Source organism: Aphelocoma coerulescens, chromosome 2 (genome assembly GCF_041296385.1).
Source record: "Aphelocoma coerulescens isolate FSJ_1873_10779 chromosome 2, UR_Acoe_1.0, whole genome shotgun sequence".
NCBI classification, from domain to species: Eukaryota; Metazoa; Chordata; class Aves; order Passeriformes; family Corvidae; genus Aphelocoma; species Aphelocoma coerulescens.
In genome coordinates, this window is record NC_091015.1 from 127,052,978 (window position 1) to 127,070,019 (window position 17,042).

The window sequence follows — 17,042 nt, forward strand, 5'->3', positions numbered from 1 at the left end:
AATGGTCAATACAATGGCAGTCGTTTCCCATGCAGATTCTGAAGAGCACCTGCAATAAACCATCACTGTCCATGCTGTGGTATCTCATTTGTACAGAGTAGTACCTCAGCAAATCTGTAAATGATGCAAGCAGAGGAATCTTGATAACAATTCAATGCATTGGTTATGTCTGCACTATAAATGTGATTGAGTACAGAAACGTGAGGTACCAAAACAAATTCAGTCCAGGCCTGGAATTAATGTAGCTGAGGCACATGCTCATCTAGGAGGAATAATACCTGTATAGATTCACCTAAATAGTACCTGAAGTACCTTTGAAACCTAACTTGGATTTCTTTGTACTACAATTCATTACATCTTGTGCAGACACATATCATGGAACTCCTCATCTATACCATAAAGGCATCACAATTTGATAAAGGAAGAACGTAACAGGTAAAACATAAAGCATTCCTTTTTACTCCTCTTTCCCACTGATGACTGCTTTCAAAGGAAACATCAAAAAAGTAAACTTTGTAGTAATGATATTTAGATTCTATATTTTCCAAATTAGTGATTCTATTTAACATTCTAGACACAAGTGATTAAAGATGGTTTCTACAGACCTTTCTAGAATTCTAGAAGTTTGAAAGCAGAACAAGCAAAAAGGAAAAAAAAGTCATCAACTTTTTGCCCCTTTTTCAATAGCAAATTGGATTTTGAGCTTACATTCAAGAAACTGAGGTGTTTTTCGACCTTGTGACACAGGTGCTGTTGTGCGTTTGCCGAAGACTTGTGCATCAAAACTGGCATAATCAAATGGGACTTTCCCAAACTTCTCCTGTTCTTTCACCAGGGTGCCTCTGGAGGAGGTGACTGGCTGTGAAGTTCTGTAACTGTACTGAGATACCTCAGGCTGCTTTGATAAATTTGTCCTGCAGAGGGGAGGAAAAGAATGAAGGAGAAAGACAATAATGTCTTTAAATAACCTTGTCTTGAAAAATAGGATATGGTTGAATCTCATAATCTAAAAATGTGCTATTATCACATGAAACTTACTGGTGGGTGTATGCAAGAAATAAACATGGTGGCTAACTAGTAATCAAAAAGTACTTTGACTACTTCACAAACTAAAAGATGAGGACATTAAAAAATGTAGCATTCTTCAGCTGTAGTTTGGGCTTTTTACAAGGAAGTTACTGACTTACTGCTAGATTACCACTGTAGCATGGTGCTTCCTTTCATTCTAAAAAATTGTCTGGATTTTTTTTCTAGCTTTTAGTTTTTTGGATCAGTATTGTTCTCACTTTACTGTGAATGAGTATGATATAAATATAATATAAGATGATCTGAAATAATTGCTTGTGCTACTTGGGAGGAACAAATGATGTATGGTGTGTTATTCCATTTAGTTAATGTTCAGTAACTACTTGTCTTTAGTAATTTCCTAAGGACTTTTCATGTGTAGAGTTAAGGCACGTGCAGTTGGCAGACACATGGACATAATATTCTGTAATGGCTCTGAAGGAACCATTAGAGCTGATCATGTCAATAATCCACAAATTAAAGTGCCCCCAAATAGACCTGAATATAATAGGTTGCAATGGTCGTGGTGCCAATGATGTGCAAATTATGCATCTCTGTAGGGTCCATATAACTCAAACAAAATACAATTGCAATAAAAAATGTTTCTCTTGTTTGATATCGTATAAAAAATAAATTAAAGTAATTAAACCAATAAACTAAGAATTAAGAAACTCTATGAATTGTTCTGATCAGGTTACTTGTGTGGAAGTAAGATTTAGTAGGATATATTTGACTGCTTATCCAAAGATACGTCTTTTGTCTTTAACGTCAGCCACATGCACAAGAACCAACAGAAAGATCATTGTTTATTTTTAGAGTCGGATGTCTTTGCAGACGTTCATCTTGGAAAACTGGGTTACCACTGAAACCTAAATCTGAAGCAGGTGTAAGGTCTGAGGACCAACCCACAGATTATTTATCATTATTTTGGAGAGACTGGTTTGTGAGGACTCCTACCTGTGAGTCTGATCATGGCACTGCCCAGCTTTTGGAGACTCGAGCTGGTTCTTTTCCTGGGACATTGCCAACTTTTCAGCTGCAGCAATTGGACAACCAGAAAGGCTGTTGAAAAGCAAAGGTGAAGAACAGAAAAAAACATTGAAATTAATTCTTGAATAAAGGACATGTGTGCTGCTTTTCTGTGGAAATCAGTGGCTTTGAGCTTCTCTGATGGTCTGCACATTTATGAGAACTGCTGTCATTTTAGCCCAGATTCATGTGTTTTTCAATGCTTAATGCAAAACTGTGAAATCTGCATGTATTTTAGGTGATATATCTGGAAACTGAATCATGTAGGAGTTTTCCACAGTTTAGCTTTGATGCTTTGTGTCTGGCAAGTCACTAGTAAATTTTTTGACAAATGTCATTTACTTTATCAGCCAAACCATGCATATACACCTCCTGCTGATTTAAAGGGAAGTGAATTTGGGAAAAAAACCCAGAGATATATGAGGGACTGTTACCAAAGAACACATTCTGTCATTTCAAGTTGTGATAGCTTATATTTTCCTGTTTGTTTCATTAGATTAGAACATGTTTTCTTATCCTATTCATGGGTTGCTCATGATACAGCCAATGTGCCTCAAAGATGACTGGGGATTTAAAACAGGAAACACAAAGAAAAAATATCTGCTTGTGCCATATATATTCTTGTAGACAAGATTGTCATATGTCTGATAAAGACTGACTTATTATCTTTATTATTAAAACACAGTATGATAAACCTTAATTTTGGTTCACTCATGCGATAACAAATCAATCAATAAACAAAAAAACCCAAAATCTCACAAATATTCAGATCAACAAAGAAAGCTGTTTTTGAAATTCTTATGTCCCAAGTTTGTTTGTAAGATTGACATTATCTTTCCCAAGAAGCTTTATGATGGAATATACTGCTTCCAGCAGAAAGCAGTACTGACAAGAGCTGTGCTGACAGCAATGCCTTGCTGGAGACAGAGTGTGTTGACTCTCTGCCTCACCTGCAGTCCAGCTATGATTCCCCAGCTGCCTGTCTGGAAGGCTTTTCTCAATTATACTTTCTCCCTGCAGGCATCGAGTTAAACAGACAGGAGTGTTCCAGGCAGGAAGATGGCATTCCTGAGGGTAGTAAGTGGAGCTTTTAAACAGATTTTAAAGTAGTCCACTTAAAATTATCTGTTTTTCTAAAAGGGAATGTGCCTTGATTGGAAGTTCCTGTCAAGGACTAACATGTAGTGGTGCAATAAGAATGGGTTTTGGTTTCCATTTTTTCATTCCTTCCCCTTGTACATGATGACTTTACAATGTGAAGACCATGATGAAATTGGAGCTTTAAATCTCATCTATGAAAATACTAGTGGAATTTGCCATCCTCAATCCAGCAGCCATTTTTTATATAAGAGAATTAAGCACAATTATTTGGTTATAAATAATGCAGGCTGCCCTTGCAGTTCATAGACACTCTTCAGTGTAGTACATAGCATCTAATCCAAGATGTGCCTATCAATTTACTCCCGAGTATGTGTAAGGTTTTAAGTGGACAGGAATTTTTCTGATCTACCTTCGGTGTGTGTTGCGATTGCTGTTGACATGTCCTCTTCCAGTGCATCCTGGGGTGGGGCACTTTAAAACATTTTCATGCATGGCAAGAACTAAACAGAAATAAAAAAAAGGTTGGTAGTAAGTGTATCAATTAAAAACACACATCTTTAAAAAAATGAACCTTTGAATTCAGATTCTTAATTCTTTCTCATTTTTATCACAGAAGAAGAGGTCAACACAGTGACCATGGTGCCTCCAGCATAAACCAGCTTATTTCTATATTACTGTGGTGTGGCTTCCCACATGCACAAAATTGTTTCTAGGGACTTTAACAGAACCTAAGTGGAAGTCAGCAAAGATGTTAAATCATGAAGCCCTTTATACATCACTAACACTGGAAAAGGTAGTTGATAGAGAAGCCCTGGGCCACACAGTCCATATTATGTGGAGCTGCAGTCCCTCTCTGTCCCAGGGAAGGAATGCTCTCAAGTACAGGAAGACAGTTTATACATTTTGTCAGATGTTTTGAGTAAGTCCCTTTGAACTGTTACACCTTCTGAGTGTAACATTCTGAGTGTACATTTGAGCTGTGCTGAAACTCCCTTGGGCCAATCGGTCATGGTTCCAAGCAGCAGCTTACACTCTTGGTAGTGATTACCACCTCTTGCCTGTACATTTCCTATGCCCTCGGATGTGGATCACCTTTGCTAAGACTGACAGGTATGTCCATGTTAAACAGTATGCATCTTGGGGGCACAGTGTTTCACAAAAGCTGACTGTTCAGTCCATGAGTTTGTTCTGCAAGGAACAAAATTCTCTGTTTTTTTTTTTTCCCCATCAGGACAGAGAACATCTAATTGGAAGTGTGATAATTAACAAGGACTTGTTAATTTTAACTTTTTAGGAAGTTAATGTTGCTAAGGCCTTCCAAATGCAGCCTGCTTAATTCAGCAGATGTTTCCCTAAATACAGTTTAGTACCAGATTTTAAAAAAGGGATAGCTACAGTTAGGAAGAGGATTTTGGTAAAGTGCAAATATCCTTTTAATTTGTTGTTATGCATACCACCACAAAGAACAATCTGACTAACTAGGGTGTTTAAGCGGATAGTTTCACATTAAATTTTGGCTTATTATACAGCATTTCATTGCATCATGTTGCAGGATTACATACACAAAAAGCCAATGTAATCAGAGCAGCACAGTTAGAAACAAGCAGGGACATTCAGGCTAGACTGGTCTTAAAAGGGTTAGTGTGATACTGTCGCAAGAGAGGGACCTGCTGTGGACCAGCACTGGGATGTACTGATGGAAATAACCTTTTTGAGCTCAGCAGCAAGGGGGACACTGGAAACATCTCTGCATAAGCATGCCCAGGCCTCTCAGCTGTTGGCAATCAGTACCAGCAACCTCCATGTGCGATTGCGGCAAATGAGGCCATGGCTCCAAAACAAGCAGCTGATGTCTGTGCCTTAGCAAAGGTGTGAGCAAGCAACATCTTGGAGATTCATGGGACTACAGGATGCAGGTCTGCTGGCAGCATGGGGACAGGTTGTCTGATCTTGTTCTTCCCAGGCTACCTGAGGAGCCTGCTGCTGTTTGCAATGATGCTGCTGAGGAGCACTTGAGCTGCACAAGTGTGGGAAGTAGGACTGTGGCTATGAGCTGGAGGGCAAAGAAGGTGTGATGGCTTCTTTCCCAGTCTCATTCTGCAATCTCACGCAGAAAAAAAGGGGATTCTTCTCCAGCATAAGCACACACTACCCACAATACTGAGACAGATCCAGTTGTTATTCTGGAGAGCAGAGTGATGATACTCACTTTCTAGTGGCACTCTAACTTTATGTGGACAGCCTGAGAGACTGCGGTGGTGAGGGTACAGCCCAGTCACATGCCCCGTGCCATCACATCCTGGGATGGGGCATTTGGTTTCTCTCTTTTCAGGCCTGGGTGAATCTGCAGAGAAATCAGATAAGGATTTTGTTTGGGTTTAGCCCCTATCTGCACTTAGCTGAGTGATCTTAGCAGCCTGATATTCTCTATTTTATACTTCAGATTTAATTCCTGTGCAAAGTTTTAACAGAGATGTATGCAACTGAAACATCGCTTCAGGTTTTCACACTGTGTCCTTTAAACTATGATCCCCCCCTCCCAATATGCCATTTATGTGCTAAACTATATCGCTTTAGGATTGCAGTGTCATTTATTCCATTCAGACCCTCAAACAGGACAGAAGCCACAATCCAATAAGCCAGAAAACTGGCAGCATGAGCCAACAGCAAGATCTATAAAGGAATAAATAAAAAAAGCAGAAACAATCTTTTGCTCTGTTAATGTCAGACTCCAGGAAGCTGGGACAACCAAATAAAAGCTGAGGTGTGAAACAAATAAGCAAACAAACAAAAAGCATTTCAACCAGAAGCCATTCCTTAAATATCACAGATCTCTAGGCTGTAGGTTCTTTGTTAGGAAAATGAATACATGCCACTTTACATTTGAGAGGCAAGGCAAGCAGCTCCCTCTGGTACACATGGCAATGCTGCTTTGTGGAGCAGCCCACAAAGACACTGAAAACATGGAGCAGCCGATACCCTTTCAAAGGCAAGGTCTCAGCCCAGCCCCACAGCTACTGCTCTGTAATGGCCACAGTGCATTACCAATTTCTGTTTCAAGCACCTGGAATTGTGCAAGAAACACTGGTCAGAAAACCTTTATTTGATTTCCAATGCAGGATCAAAAGTCTGGGCGAGAAATGAATGATTTCTGGTCCAGAAATTCTCTTGTGAGAAATCTGGAGGAAGTGGCCGCATAAATTGCTGAGGATGGTTTTAGCTCCATCTGTGATTGGCTGCCAACAGCATTTGGTGCTGAGGGAGGAAACAGCTGCAGCCAGCACAGGGAGCTGCCTCCTTCAAGCTCATTTTTCTGGACTATGAGGTAGGATGTTCTTAGGGACAGAATCACCAGAGACAGTTAAGAGTTAAACTTCTAGCAAGTTTTTAGGTTAAAAAAATAAAATAAATAAATAGAGAAGGAAAAAATAGACTCAGAATCATCAGGAGACCACATGCTTTTTAGAATCACTGCAAATGGAAAGTGCTGCAATAGTGAACAGAAAATAAAGAGGGACCCTGAAATATGATTTAGTGTTTCCTCCAGTACTTGAAAAAGTTTATCATGAAATAGATTTTTTTCTGATCTAGCATCCAAGAATGAAAATTAAGAGCTGGTGGATTTGATGGTAGATTTTTTAGAAAAAAAAAAAAACCAGTTAATTATATAAAGTGGAAAAATTATGTGCCCAATACAACATTGACTACAGTCATGTGGTGTTTATACAACCTGAACAAAGCCTGGTGTGTTTCTCCATGAGTGTTCCCTCTGAACTCACCTGGAAACCACAGCTAATTATAATATGAGGTAAACAGGGAAGAGACAGATTCTGCCATTCTTACATCAATGCTCTTTCCTATGTGTGCTGTGAGAAAGTCACATTGGCACCAATGTGAGCCTGACGAACACAGAAGCTCTCAGGGTAGGAAAGGATATCTGTAAAGTTCCTGCATATGCCAAAGTCATCTGAGCAAATAAATGTTCACATAGTTCAATAAAAAGGTACATTAATACCATGCATGCACAGCTTAAGACATGCTAATGAAAACACTACCTGAGACACAAAAATGAGATGTATGCATTTTCTTCCCAAATACTGCAGGAAATATTTTGTAGTTGCGACTCCTAAAAATACCTGTCAGTTCTCTTTCACACTAAATGCTTCAGATAAGTAAATTACTATAATGTTTGCAATGTCCACAGGCCTACTCTAAAGTTACATTAGAGATACCAAAGTAAATCATTTATCAAAAGCAGAAATTGCATCAATGCTAGGGTGACCTCGGGATGTTTGGAAAGCCAAAAGGAAAAGTCAAAGGACAGATGAATGTATTGTTACTTACTACCGAAGGGAGTGTGCTTAAAAAATGACATCTCTTGATGTTCTATAATTATCCTCAACTGAAGAGTTTCATACAAGACAGCCCAGTTTATAAATCAAACCCAAATCTCTTAAATCTCCACTTCTAGAAGCCTGATTAATTGCTGAAAATTGAGTGATGTTCCTACGGGTATGTAGGATACCACAAACCATCAGGAACAATAAAGATTTTGGAATTGACTGGTATTTCTGCTGATGGTGAATTAGGCAGAAGGGCTTGTGCTTTCCTGGCTCGGAAGTGCTGGCTGTAGCAAAATGTAATGTTGATATGTGAAGTGGACTGAACTCAGAAAACACATGGATTAAGAATAAGGTAGTATCCTTGGGAGAGGCCAATTTTTCACCCTGAACTTGCCCTTGAGCACTGTTTTAATGCCTTGTCTTTTGTCTGCTGAAATTTTGGAGGTTTGTATTAGCACCCTACAGAGGAGGAAGCAGAGAGGAGGAAAAGGAGGAGAGCGACTGTCAGTGCCAGCTACACAGCCCTTTCAGTACCCATTACTGATCATTTTGCACAGCAGTTTGGCTGGAAGCCAAGTACCTAGCATTTAACCTGGTTAGACGTGAGGCACTAGTGTGAAGGTACATAATTAACAAAATTACCAGCTAAATTCCAGATTCTTTACTGTTGCTATAAAACCCAGCTCAGAATCCTCTATCAGTCACAGGACAAATGCTTAAGCCAGCAAGAAGAGCCAAAAATACTTCCTTACGTTTGCTGCTAAATATCTGTCTCCCACCAATGTCAATAACTTTGGTTTGTCTCCTTTCCCCTGCTAGATGCTCCAGAAGAAACCTATCCAGTTCCTTGTAGGTGCTGTGAAACACATGCCCTTGCTCTGCCTGCAGAGCGATTGCTTGCTCTAGCAAACTCAAGTTCCCTTTTGTTTTGTCCAGCTCAACTGACACATCTGTGGTTTCTGACAGGCACTCGTTGTCATCTTCTTCACTTTCAGGGAAGAGATTCTGAATTCTCTTCTCAAAAGGATCGGGGTTAGGCTCCTGGGGTGCCCTCAGCTCTGTTTCTGAGTCACAGACTGTTTCACAAGGACCATATTCAACCTCTTCCTTCTTAATTTCTGGGACTTCCAGGATGCTGGGCTGATTACACTCTGCAATATACTTCTGAGTTACATGGGGCTTTACACTAGTTTCTTCTGAGAAATTTGAAGAGCTATCCCACTCATCCATAATTTCAGAGTTACTTTCATTTTCCTCAGATGAACAGTATTTTGGGTCAGAAATAGCAGTCTTTTCCTTTCCTTCAGCTGAGTTAATCAGGTAACATTCACCAGTGTCATCACTTTCTGTTTTTAAGGATTGAATGCCACTATCATTTAGATTTTCTGCCACTTTTTGACTGGGTGCATCTTTTGCTACTTTTCCTACGTTCATCAAAGATTTGGCCATGGCATCTTGATAGCTGGAGTAGTTGTCTTTTCTTTGACTGGAATTCTCTTGCCCACCCAAATGAGGGATTTCCTCGGATGATTTTGGAGTACTCTCCTCTGTATGAGAAAAAAGGTAAGAGAAATACGTATGAATAACTATTTTTGTATCTTGTAGAAGTGATATGAAGATATTTACCTATCAATTGCTGTACTCTGGTACTCTGAAATGATTGAATTCACACCAAGGATGTGTTTGAAATGACTGCTTGTAGCAGGATGAAAAGCCCTTTTAAGATTATATCTACTTTATGTTATAGTTCCAGCACTCTATGAGAAAAAATTATATCCCCATTTCTCACTGATAGTGAAAGCATATATTATCTTAGAACACACACACATATGCACACACAGTCATATACATTTACGTAAATATAATGTGCCATACATCTATACTACATATATACATATATATAGATATACACACGAACAAAAACACATTTTAAAAGTCCTCTGATCTATATTCACTTTTATTTCATCTAAGATTCCCAAATATTTTCTCAAAATGAACCCTAATTACTTTCCTAGTCACCCTGGATCCCATGAAAGACCTTGATGGAAAAATCCTCAGTGCTTCACAAAGGGCAAGCTCCTGGTCACCACTGAAATTGCCACATTAAGTGATAGATCAGGTCATGCACAGGCAAACAGAAATGGTTGTTATGTACTGACTCATAAAGGACTTGTTAAAGACACCACTGAAGTGCATCCTGTCTTTATAAACATCTTTCTTCAGAAGAAAAGCAGCAGCCAGCAGGTAATAAAGGCTGCATGTAGGAGAGGTTGTCAGTGTGGAAGACAATATGCCTTTTGTATCTCATTTAATTTTTTATAAACATTTCCTCTGACAAGGACACTCAAAAATACATCTCCATCATCTTCCTTTCTGGTAATTATCTCTCTAAAATCAACACTGGTTTTGCCAGGATCAAGTAAATATTGCCATAGTAACTAAAAGCATTTTTGGATGAAGGGAAGAATTTAGTCACAACACTAGCCCCTTCAATAATGCTGATTATAGGGTACATTCTTTTGTTGGGATCTATTCAACATAAACTGAAAAATTTAACATTTTACTTCCTAGAAAGGAGGATGAATAAACAAGCACAGACTATTTCATAAGATGTGTCTTTCCTTTCCTGTATCAGAAGAACTCCAGGTTTAAATAATAAATTAAGCATAGCCTAAAATGCAAATGAAGTTTCTCTCAATAACACAGCGAGCTATTAAGAGAAAGTGTAAAGGGTTATGATAATTTTAAAGTATTATGAACTACAGAAAACAAATAAAAAGCATTTTCAGTGAATATGTCCAATTCATTGAACTATTCTCTCAATCCACTTAACTACCCACATGTGTACAATAATGATTTATAGACATTATACCTAATTATGCATATTTGGGCTGTGTTAGAGTGCCTAACAAAAGCTCTAGAAAGCAACAATTACCTCTGTTGCTTAGCTACATAGTTTAAAATATTCCTATTAAGTGCAGATTATTGTGGAGGGGAAAAGGGGGACAAAAATGCACATGTGCACCACAATGCATTTCACTTTACTGCTGCCAAACTGTTAGCATTTTGGGTCATTTCCAGTTTACATAATTGTTTGGTTCAACTGTTTGTTATATGTTAAAAGAAAATATTGATTAATTCTTATTCTTCTTCAGAAAATTGGACTCATGCAGGGAGAGGTGGCCTTGTGCACTGTGTGCATAAAGTTGTATTTAAAGAAGTGTCTGTAAACCTTCGTGTAACTTTTTAGCAGCTGGTCTAGTACCACACACATTGCAGTAATCTGAATAAAGTCTGCCATCTTTTCACATCTCAGCAAGTAAGAATGATGATTTGGCTCTATAACCAACTTTAGTCAAATGGGTTTTCATTGTTTGCTCTTCTGCCATTTGGAAAATAACAGAATCCCATCAGTGGGTCATTTCAAAAAGTAACAAGATCTAGTTTAAAAGAAATCTCCCGCCCATCAAAAGAAAGCAAACCAGGCAAAATGTTACAATGGTAAAACATCTTTTCAGTTATTTTTCTGTGTGAAAGATGAAAAATAATATAAATTCATGATTAAAAAATTTTTGTTCCTTAAATAATCAACAATTTCTAAAAGCAACATTTAAAAATTTGTTGTCAAATCAGTACTAATGGTCCAGCTGTCCCAGCTTTGCTTTTTTACTTCTACAGGCTGTACATTTACTTTTGAAATAATCAAAACTCAGCTTAGTTTACAGTTGCATCAATCCATGAATTGAATCATTAACTGCTCAACTGACAAGAATCATGAGAACATAATAAAGGAGCAATATTACTCTAAGAAATCACAAGTAAACCTACATAGCCAGAACAACTGTATGCTTTTGCTGAAATTTGTTCTGTAGCTGGTAAAATTAATGCAAAATATGTAGGTTGTATTATCACTGACACAAGCAGGTTGGAAGATATCATACTGGTATCAGATAAATCTTTTCAAAATCACACGGGATTTTTTGTTTTGATTGAAGGGCATGGTTTCCCCACTTTTTCATCAAAGGATCTGGCCCAACACTTGTCCTTTTTTTTAAAAGGAACCAGTTAAACAACTTAGGTTTGTCTATATATGTCACAGAATCTACCTTTACACCCATCACAGTATCTTCCCTTCATAGAGTTCTTCAAGATGTGCAGAAAAAGGGGAAGAAAAAGATGTTCCTGAGGGCAACTTTGGATGGCCAGGAACCAGGCTGAATCAACACAAAAAATTTAGCTAAAATCCAAATATCTAAAAAAAAAAAATTCCAAACAAACAATAACAAAGCTCCAAGACAACAACCGTACAGGAGCTCTTACTCCTACAAATTCCCTTCTGGTGTTAGGAGATAGAAATACTCCCTGCAGCCTCAAGAGGCACTGAGAGCCATGGGACTTTCTTCTTGATGAATTTTTCTCAACAATATCACCCAAAAACACAGAGACATTTTGTATCACCTTGTTAATTAATGTTCTGTTTGAAAATGGAGCTACCTTCTAGGCTTTCACAGCAATGGGATGCAGATCTTTGGAAAAATCTGCTCTTAGAAGATTTGCAAGTGACAGCTGACTGAAAACTGCTGTTAAAGAAATGCCACTGATTTTGGTAGAATCAGGATTTGACTCTTTAATCTGAAAGACATTCTGCTTCCTCTTCTGTGTGTTCTGTAGTAATCATATGTATAAAATTTGGGGGGTTTGTTTTGTTTTGAGGGAGTTCAATTTAGACTGGATAAATACATGAATTACTAATCTCAGTTCATTATAAAATCATAGGACAGCCTAGGCTGGAAGGGTCCTTGAAAGACCTCTGGTCCAGTCTTTTGTGGTAAAGGGACCCTAGGTGAGATTATCTACCACCTTGTCCTTCAAAAACATTTGATAAGAAGAAACTAAGTGGAAAATAAATTATCTTTTAATTCCATAGCAACCAGCAACTGAGTGACATTTAAGTTCATTCTGTTTACATATTATCTATGATTACTAATTTCCCAATCCCAGATCACATTCCTTTTATTTTAAGATTGCTATGTACAGGTGACTCCTAATGTCTTTCTGATATTTTCCACTGATATCTCCTCACTTGTCTGATTAACTATCTTGGCAGGACTTCTTAAACAAATATGTGAAAAACAATTTGGTTTGAGACTTTTTGTTCCACTTGAATATATATAAAAAATATATTAGGAAGAGTAATCAAGACATGATACAGCTGTATCTTTCTGTGCCCCCATCATCCTCATCCATATTTTCCAGCACACACATTGTAGAAGCTGCCATAAATTGTTGGATGTGTTTGGCTTAGCAGTGTTGGAATAACAAGTATAAAAGTGCTGAGTCTAATAATCGTGTTAAACAGAACACACACAGCAGTCACACGCATGAAATTGCTTTGCTAAATGTTCAAGTCAACAATGTTTTGCTAAGCATTTTTTTTTCCTCCTAAGAGCTCTATATATTCCAGTGAAAATCTGCTCTTCATAAATGTTTTCTTGTCAGTGGTGGGCTTAACCTTGTTCTTTGACAAAGGTAGTGGAGAAGCAGATGCTTCTCCATATCTGACCTGGTGCAGTAGTTGTCTCTGTGTGACCTACAAAGCATCTACTAGACCTCAGGAGAAGTTATTGTACAAAATAAATGGAAGTATGATGGTTAAACCTGGACAGAAAAGCACCATTCCCACTCTCTTAGAAGTTGAACATGTCTTGTATCCTGTGTCAAAATACTGTTTCTTATCTCCCTTCCTGTGGAATTCAAGTTCAAGTGGAGTTCAAGCAACTACCTGGAGTTGAGCTGCTTTCGAGGACACTGATATCTTCCTGTAACTCCGTCCTGTCTTCATTTTCCTCTTTGCATTCCAAGCTGGGGCTGTAGTGGCGGGGTTTCATTAACAGGGACTTCCTTTTGTTGACAGGAACGCCTGATATCTGATCTTCGGCTTTTCTCTTCTTAGCCATGGAGCATTTGTAGGCACTGCAACGATCAGTTGCCAGGGACAGAGAAAAACATGGAAGAAGTGAGGGGCAAGTTGTTTTAAAAATAGCACCACCCTATTGTTTAAGTATAAAAGTGAGGACTGAAAAAATATTAAATCACTTGCAGTTTCAGCAAATTGTGTCTAGAGATATTTAACTTTAGCCCAGGTACTGAAAGTCCAGGCCACAGGCAAATCCTGTTTCTTTTCACTGCTGCCAAAATCTTTTTTGGGAAAGGGGATGAGGAGTAAGACAAAACCATAACCAAACAGCCTTAAGTGGAGTTAAGGAAAGGGTGAACAAAATTGTAGCCTGTGTTGACAATCCAGAAAAACAGCTAAAGAGAAAATTATACCATCAGTTGAATTACAAAATTCTGAGCCTTTGGTCCATTACCTTTACATCAGTATGAATATGCAATTAGACACCTTGAGTTCAACAGCATAAAACCTGTGAGAACACACTGTACATTGATAAATTTTTGCAACACGGGTCCCTATTTCAATACTAGTCCTGACCACTGGTTTCATTTAATTTACTCCAGCCATAAAGACCTGGTTTAAGCTCTACTCAGGTCTCTGTGCAGAGTATGAAAAAAGCTCCTGCAAAGGGCTATTCATGTCACTTAAAACTATATTTATGTGATAAAAGGGGGAGCTGTTCCCTGGGAAAGGTCTTACCCAGTTCAGAGGTCTAACTGTCAGATGACTGACAGGAGTAGGAATGGCAAGATTTTAGAGAGGAAGATCTTTAGGAGGTTTAATATACTTCTTTTAGCTCCTAATAGATCCATATGTTCATGTGAATAGTCTTTTGGTTCTCCAATTATTTAGCCAAGCCTTTGTCACCACAGGAATCTGCATGCCATGTAGGTGTTACAACATAAGACACATCCCTAAAGAGGCTGGAACCTTCAACCCTCTTTTCTTAATAATTTTTCGTGTAAGTGATTTGACATGATTTTATTCTCTTCTCACACACAGTATACTAAGAAATTTTTGTAGTATGAATAATAGTGCTCATATTATATCTGTCAGAGATGAAAAAAACTACATATATGGATCTGTGTAATCCACTCAATGGTTTCTCAACCTTAGGTACCCCCAGGGAGCATTACAAATCTACACGATGCCCTTAGGTGTTGGATTTTGCATTTGGCTCACTGACTTAGCTTCAAGATTTGCAAAAAAAAAAAGCCATGTATGAAGAGAACTCCTATTGGTTACACATATTACAAGCTCAACAGCATAAATTAATCCTTCCAAGGTATCTTATGTGCACTAAATTGGCTCAGGTTCTGATTGTTTTGGATGAAAGCATATGACTAACTTGAGCTTTTTTGTTTAAAAAAAAAAAAAGTTTTTGGCTAAGCACCTTTTTGGCAATCCCTCATTGCAAACATAAAGGACATGGAAATACAGTGATCTGCATTTTAGGGGGAATGTTAAAATTCTCAAACATTGGATATTCTTGATCATCAGAAGGCTAAAATGCTATGGGCATCTAGAATCTAGGAATATGGTATGGTAAGCACATGCTGTAGTTGAATAAAATATGGCTTCTGTGTTATTTCTCTGTTTATGAATAGAGGATAACATGAATATCATAATAAAGGTCAGAATCACAGTAGTATCTGTGTACCACTGGAAATAATGCCCATATAACAGATACCAGAGATGGATGTAGTGTCAAAACATATGCATCATTTGTTTCTAAGAAAATACAGTTATTTAGTTCATATTTGTGGATGGCATTTCATACCAGTGATGTTGTTCCAGGAAAATTAAATAAATGCAAAAATTTGAAATCCCTTCATACACAATTGTTTTTATCAACCAAAACCTTCACTAGGTTTGTTTTTTCGATATTTCTTTTATTTGTCAAGTTACCCTCCAGTTAATACTGTGAAAATGTTTAGGATATGATGAATTTCCAGTGTTTAATTCCCCTTTAACAAAACTACAGCTGTTTTTACGCCAGAATAATTAATAGATTTTTTGGAACAGAAGATCCAATTGGATAATCTAATATGCCCTCCTGTGCAACACAGGTCACAGAATTTCATCTAGTTCTTCAGCCTTAATCCTATAATTGTCTGACTGTTCCTGAGATTTGACTAACCTCAAGTTAAAGTAAAACATGGTAATCTGGTAAATTCATTACTGTATTCTTGCTCACTGAGTACAATCTTTTTCTAGCAACATAAAGTTACAGGTCCCACACCGTGGACTGGCATAACACTTATTCAACATATTGGTTTTTCACCACAACTGGAAAAGAGAATCAAACCCAGATGTCAGCAGACTGCGATCAAGACCAGTGTGGGAGTGCTGCTGCCACCTGTCATCTGCAGATGTGCTCTGGGAAGTGACAGCACAAGAATCCCACCTGACGGAACCACTGCAGTTTACAGCCTTAAATCAAAAGCTGCTGCATCACAGTCAGGGCAGGAGGCCCACAGATCATCCTGGGAGCACACTGGTGATGTTAGAAAATTTCTCCTCAATGAAAGACTGATGTGTTAACTTGTCCTTATGGTATTTTTTTCTGTACATGAGCAGCCACTCATCCAGGTTTCCTCTACAGGTCCCATCGTTTGAAAAGAAGTGAATATATGAGATTCAACTTCTAGTAAAATCATTTCTGACACCATTCTGATTACAGGAAGTTGACAAACATAGTTGTCACTTATTTCCTAGGAAGTTCAAACTGCTCTCCATACTCCAGGAAGAGATTATCAGCTCTTGCTTTTGCTGGTGGCCCTTTAAACTGCTGGTTTTGAGCTTAAATTAGAATGTATTAGTTTGAAGGAACCAGTTTAAAGTTCTATCACATATCAGAAATTCCTCGCCTTTTCTACCTTACAGTGCTTAAAATGAAATATTTAAATAAAACCAGAAAAAAATTCACAAGTGGAAGCTTTTTTAAGTACTTACACATGATTTGTTAAGGATCTGATGATGGAAAACAGGAATTTTAGTACTATGAAAATAATATGTTTATGCCTTTATAACATTCATGTCATGCCGATTTCACCTTTGTCTTTAAAAGTTTCTATTTCTCTCTTTTCCTTGTGCACATTCATACACAGACACACATGTAGGTTATCACAGATTTGTCAAGCTGTACTTTGTCAAGTGGTAAACCTATAATTTAGCTTCTCTATTACTCATCTCTTAAATTCAACATCTAATAGTTTTGTTGCTATTTATCAATGGCCTGCTTGTTGTCATGGAACACTGATTCAGCTGTCAAGGTTATTTGGTAATCTGAGGCTCATAAAACAGGAGAAGCTCTTTTTGTTATGAGCCCAAAGCCAATACACAGTTGGGGTTTTTTTTCCCAATTTAACTGTGCTTAAATTTTATGGATAACAAATCATGTCTGTACTATCTAAAATGAGCAAAGTTTTTATTATATTTTTTTTTTTTTAGTTAATGATTCAATTACCAAAAGCAGTCTTGAGTCAATTATCATAGTGTGAGTCAAGAGGTGAAAATCTAAGACACTTAGGACCTGGCTGCATATA

The 17,042-nt window shown here is 37.8% G+C and overlaps 1 protein-coding gene across 4 annotated transcripts in view; it reads right to left on the reverse strand.

Annotated features, from left to right (window-relative positions):
• Nucleotides 1-13,510, reverse strand: part of ST18 (ST18 C2H2C-type zinc finger transcription factor) — a 48,592-nt gene extending 35,082 nt beyond the window's left edge. Inside the window, exons 1-7 of one of the 4 annotated variants that reach the window (XM_069005961.1) lie at nucleotides 13,321-13,504; nucleotides 8,726-9,085; nucleotides 8,291-8,641; nucleotides 5,405-5,539; nucleotides 3,605-3,695; nucleotides 2,023-2,127; nucleotides 709-914 (exon numbers count right to left, since the gene is read on the reverse strand). In XM_069005961.1, the coding sequence (XP_068862062.1) occupies nucleotides 709-914; nucleotides 2,023-2,127; nucleotides 3,605-3,695; nucleotides 5,405-5,539; nucleotides 8,291-8,641; nucleotides 8,726-9,085; nucleotides 13,321-13,495 (1,423 nt within the window). In that variant the 5' untranslated portion in view covers nucleotides 13,496-13,504. Of the gene's footprint in view, nucleotides 1-708; nucleotides 915-2,022; nucleotides 2,128-3,604; nucleotides 3,696-5,404; nucleotides 5,540-8,290; nucleotides 9,086-13,320 lie in introns of all 4 variants that reach the window. The other 3 variants (XM_069005960.1, XM_069005962.1, XM_069005964.1) reach the window with 3 other exon arrangements.
• Nucleotides 13,511-17,042: the final 3,532 nt, after the last annotated feature.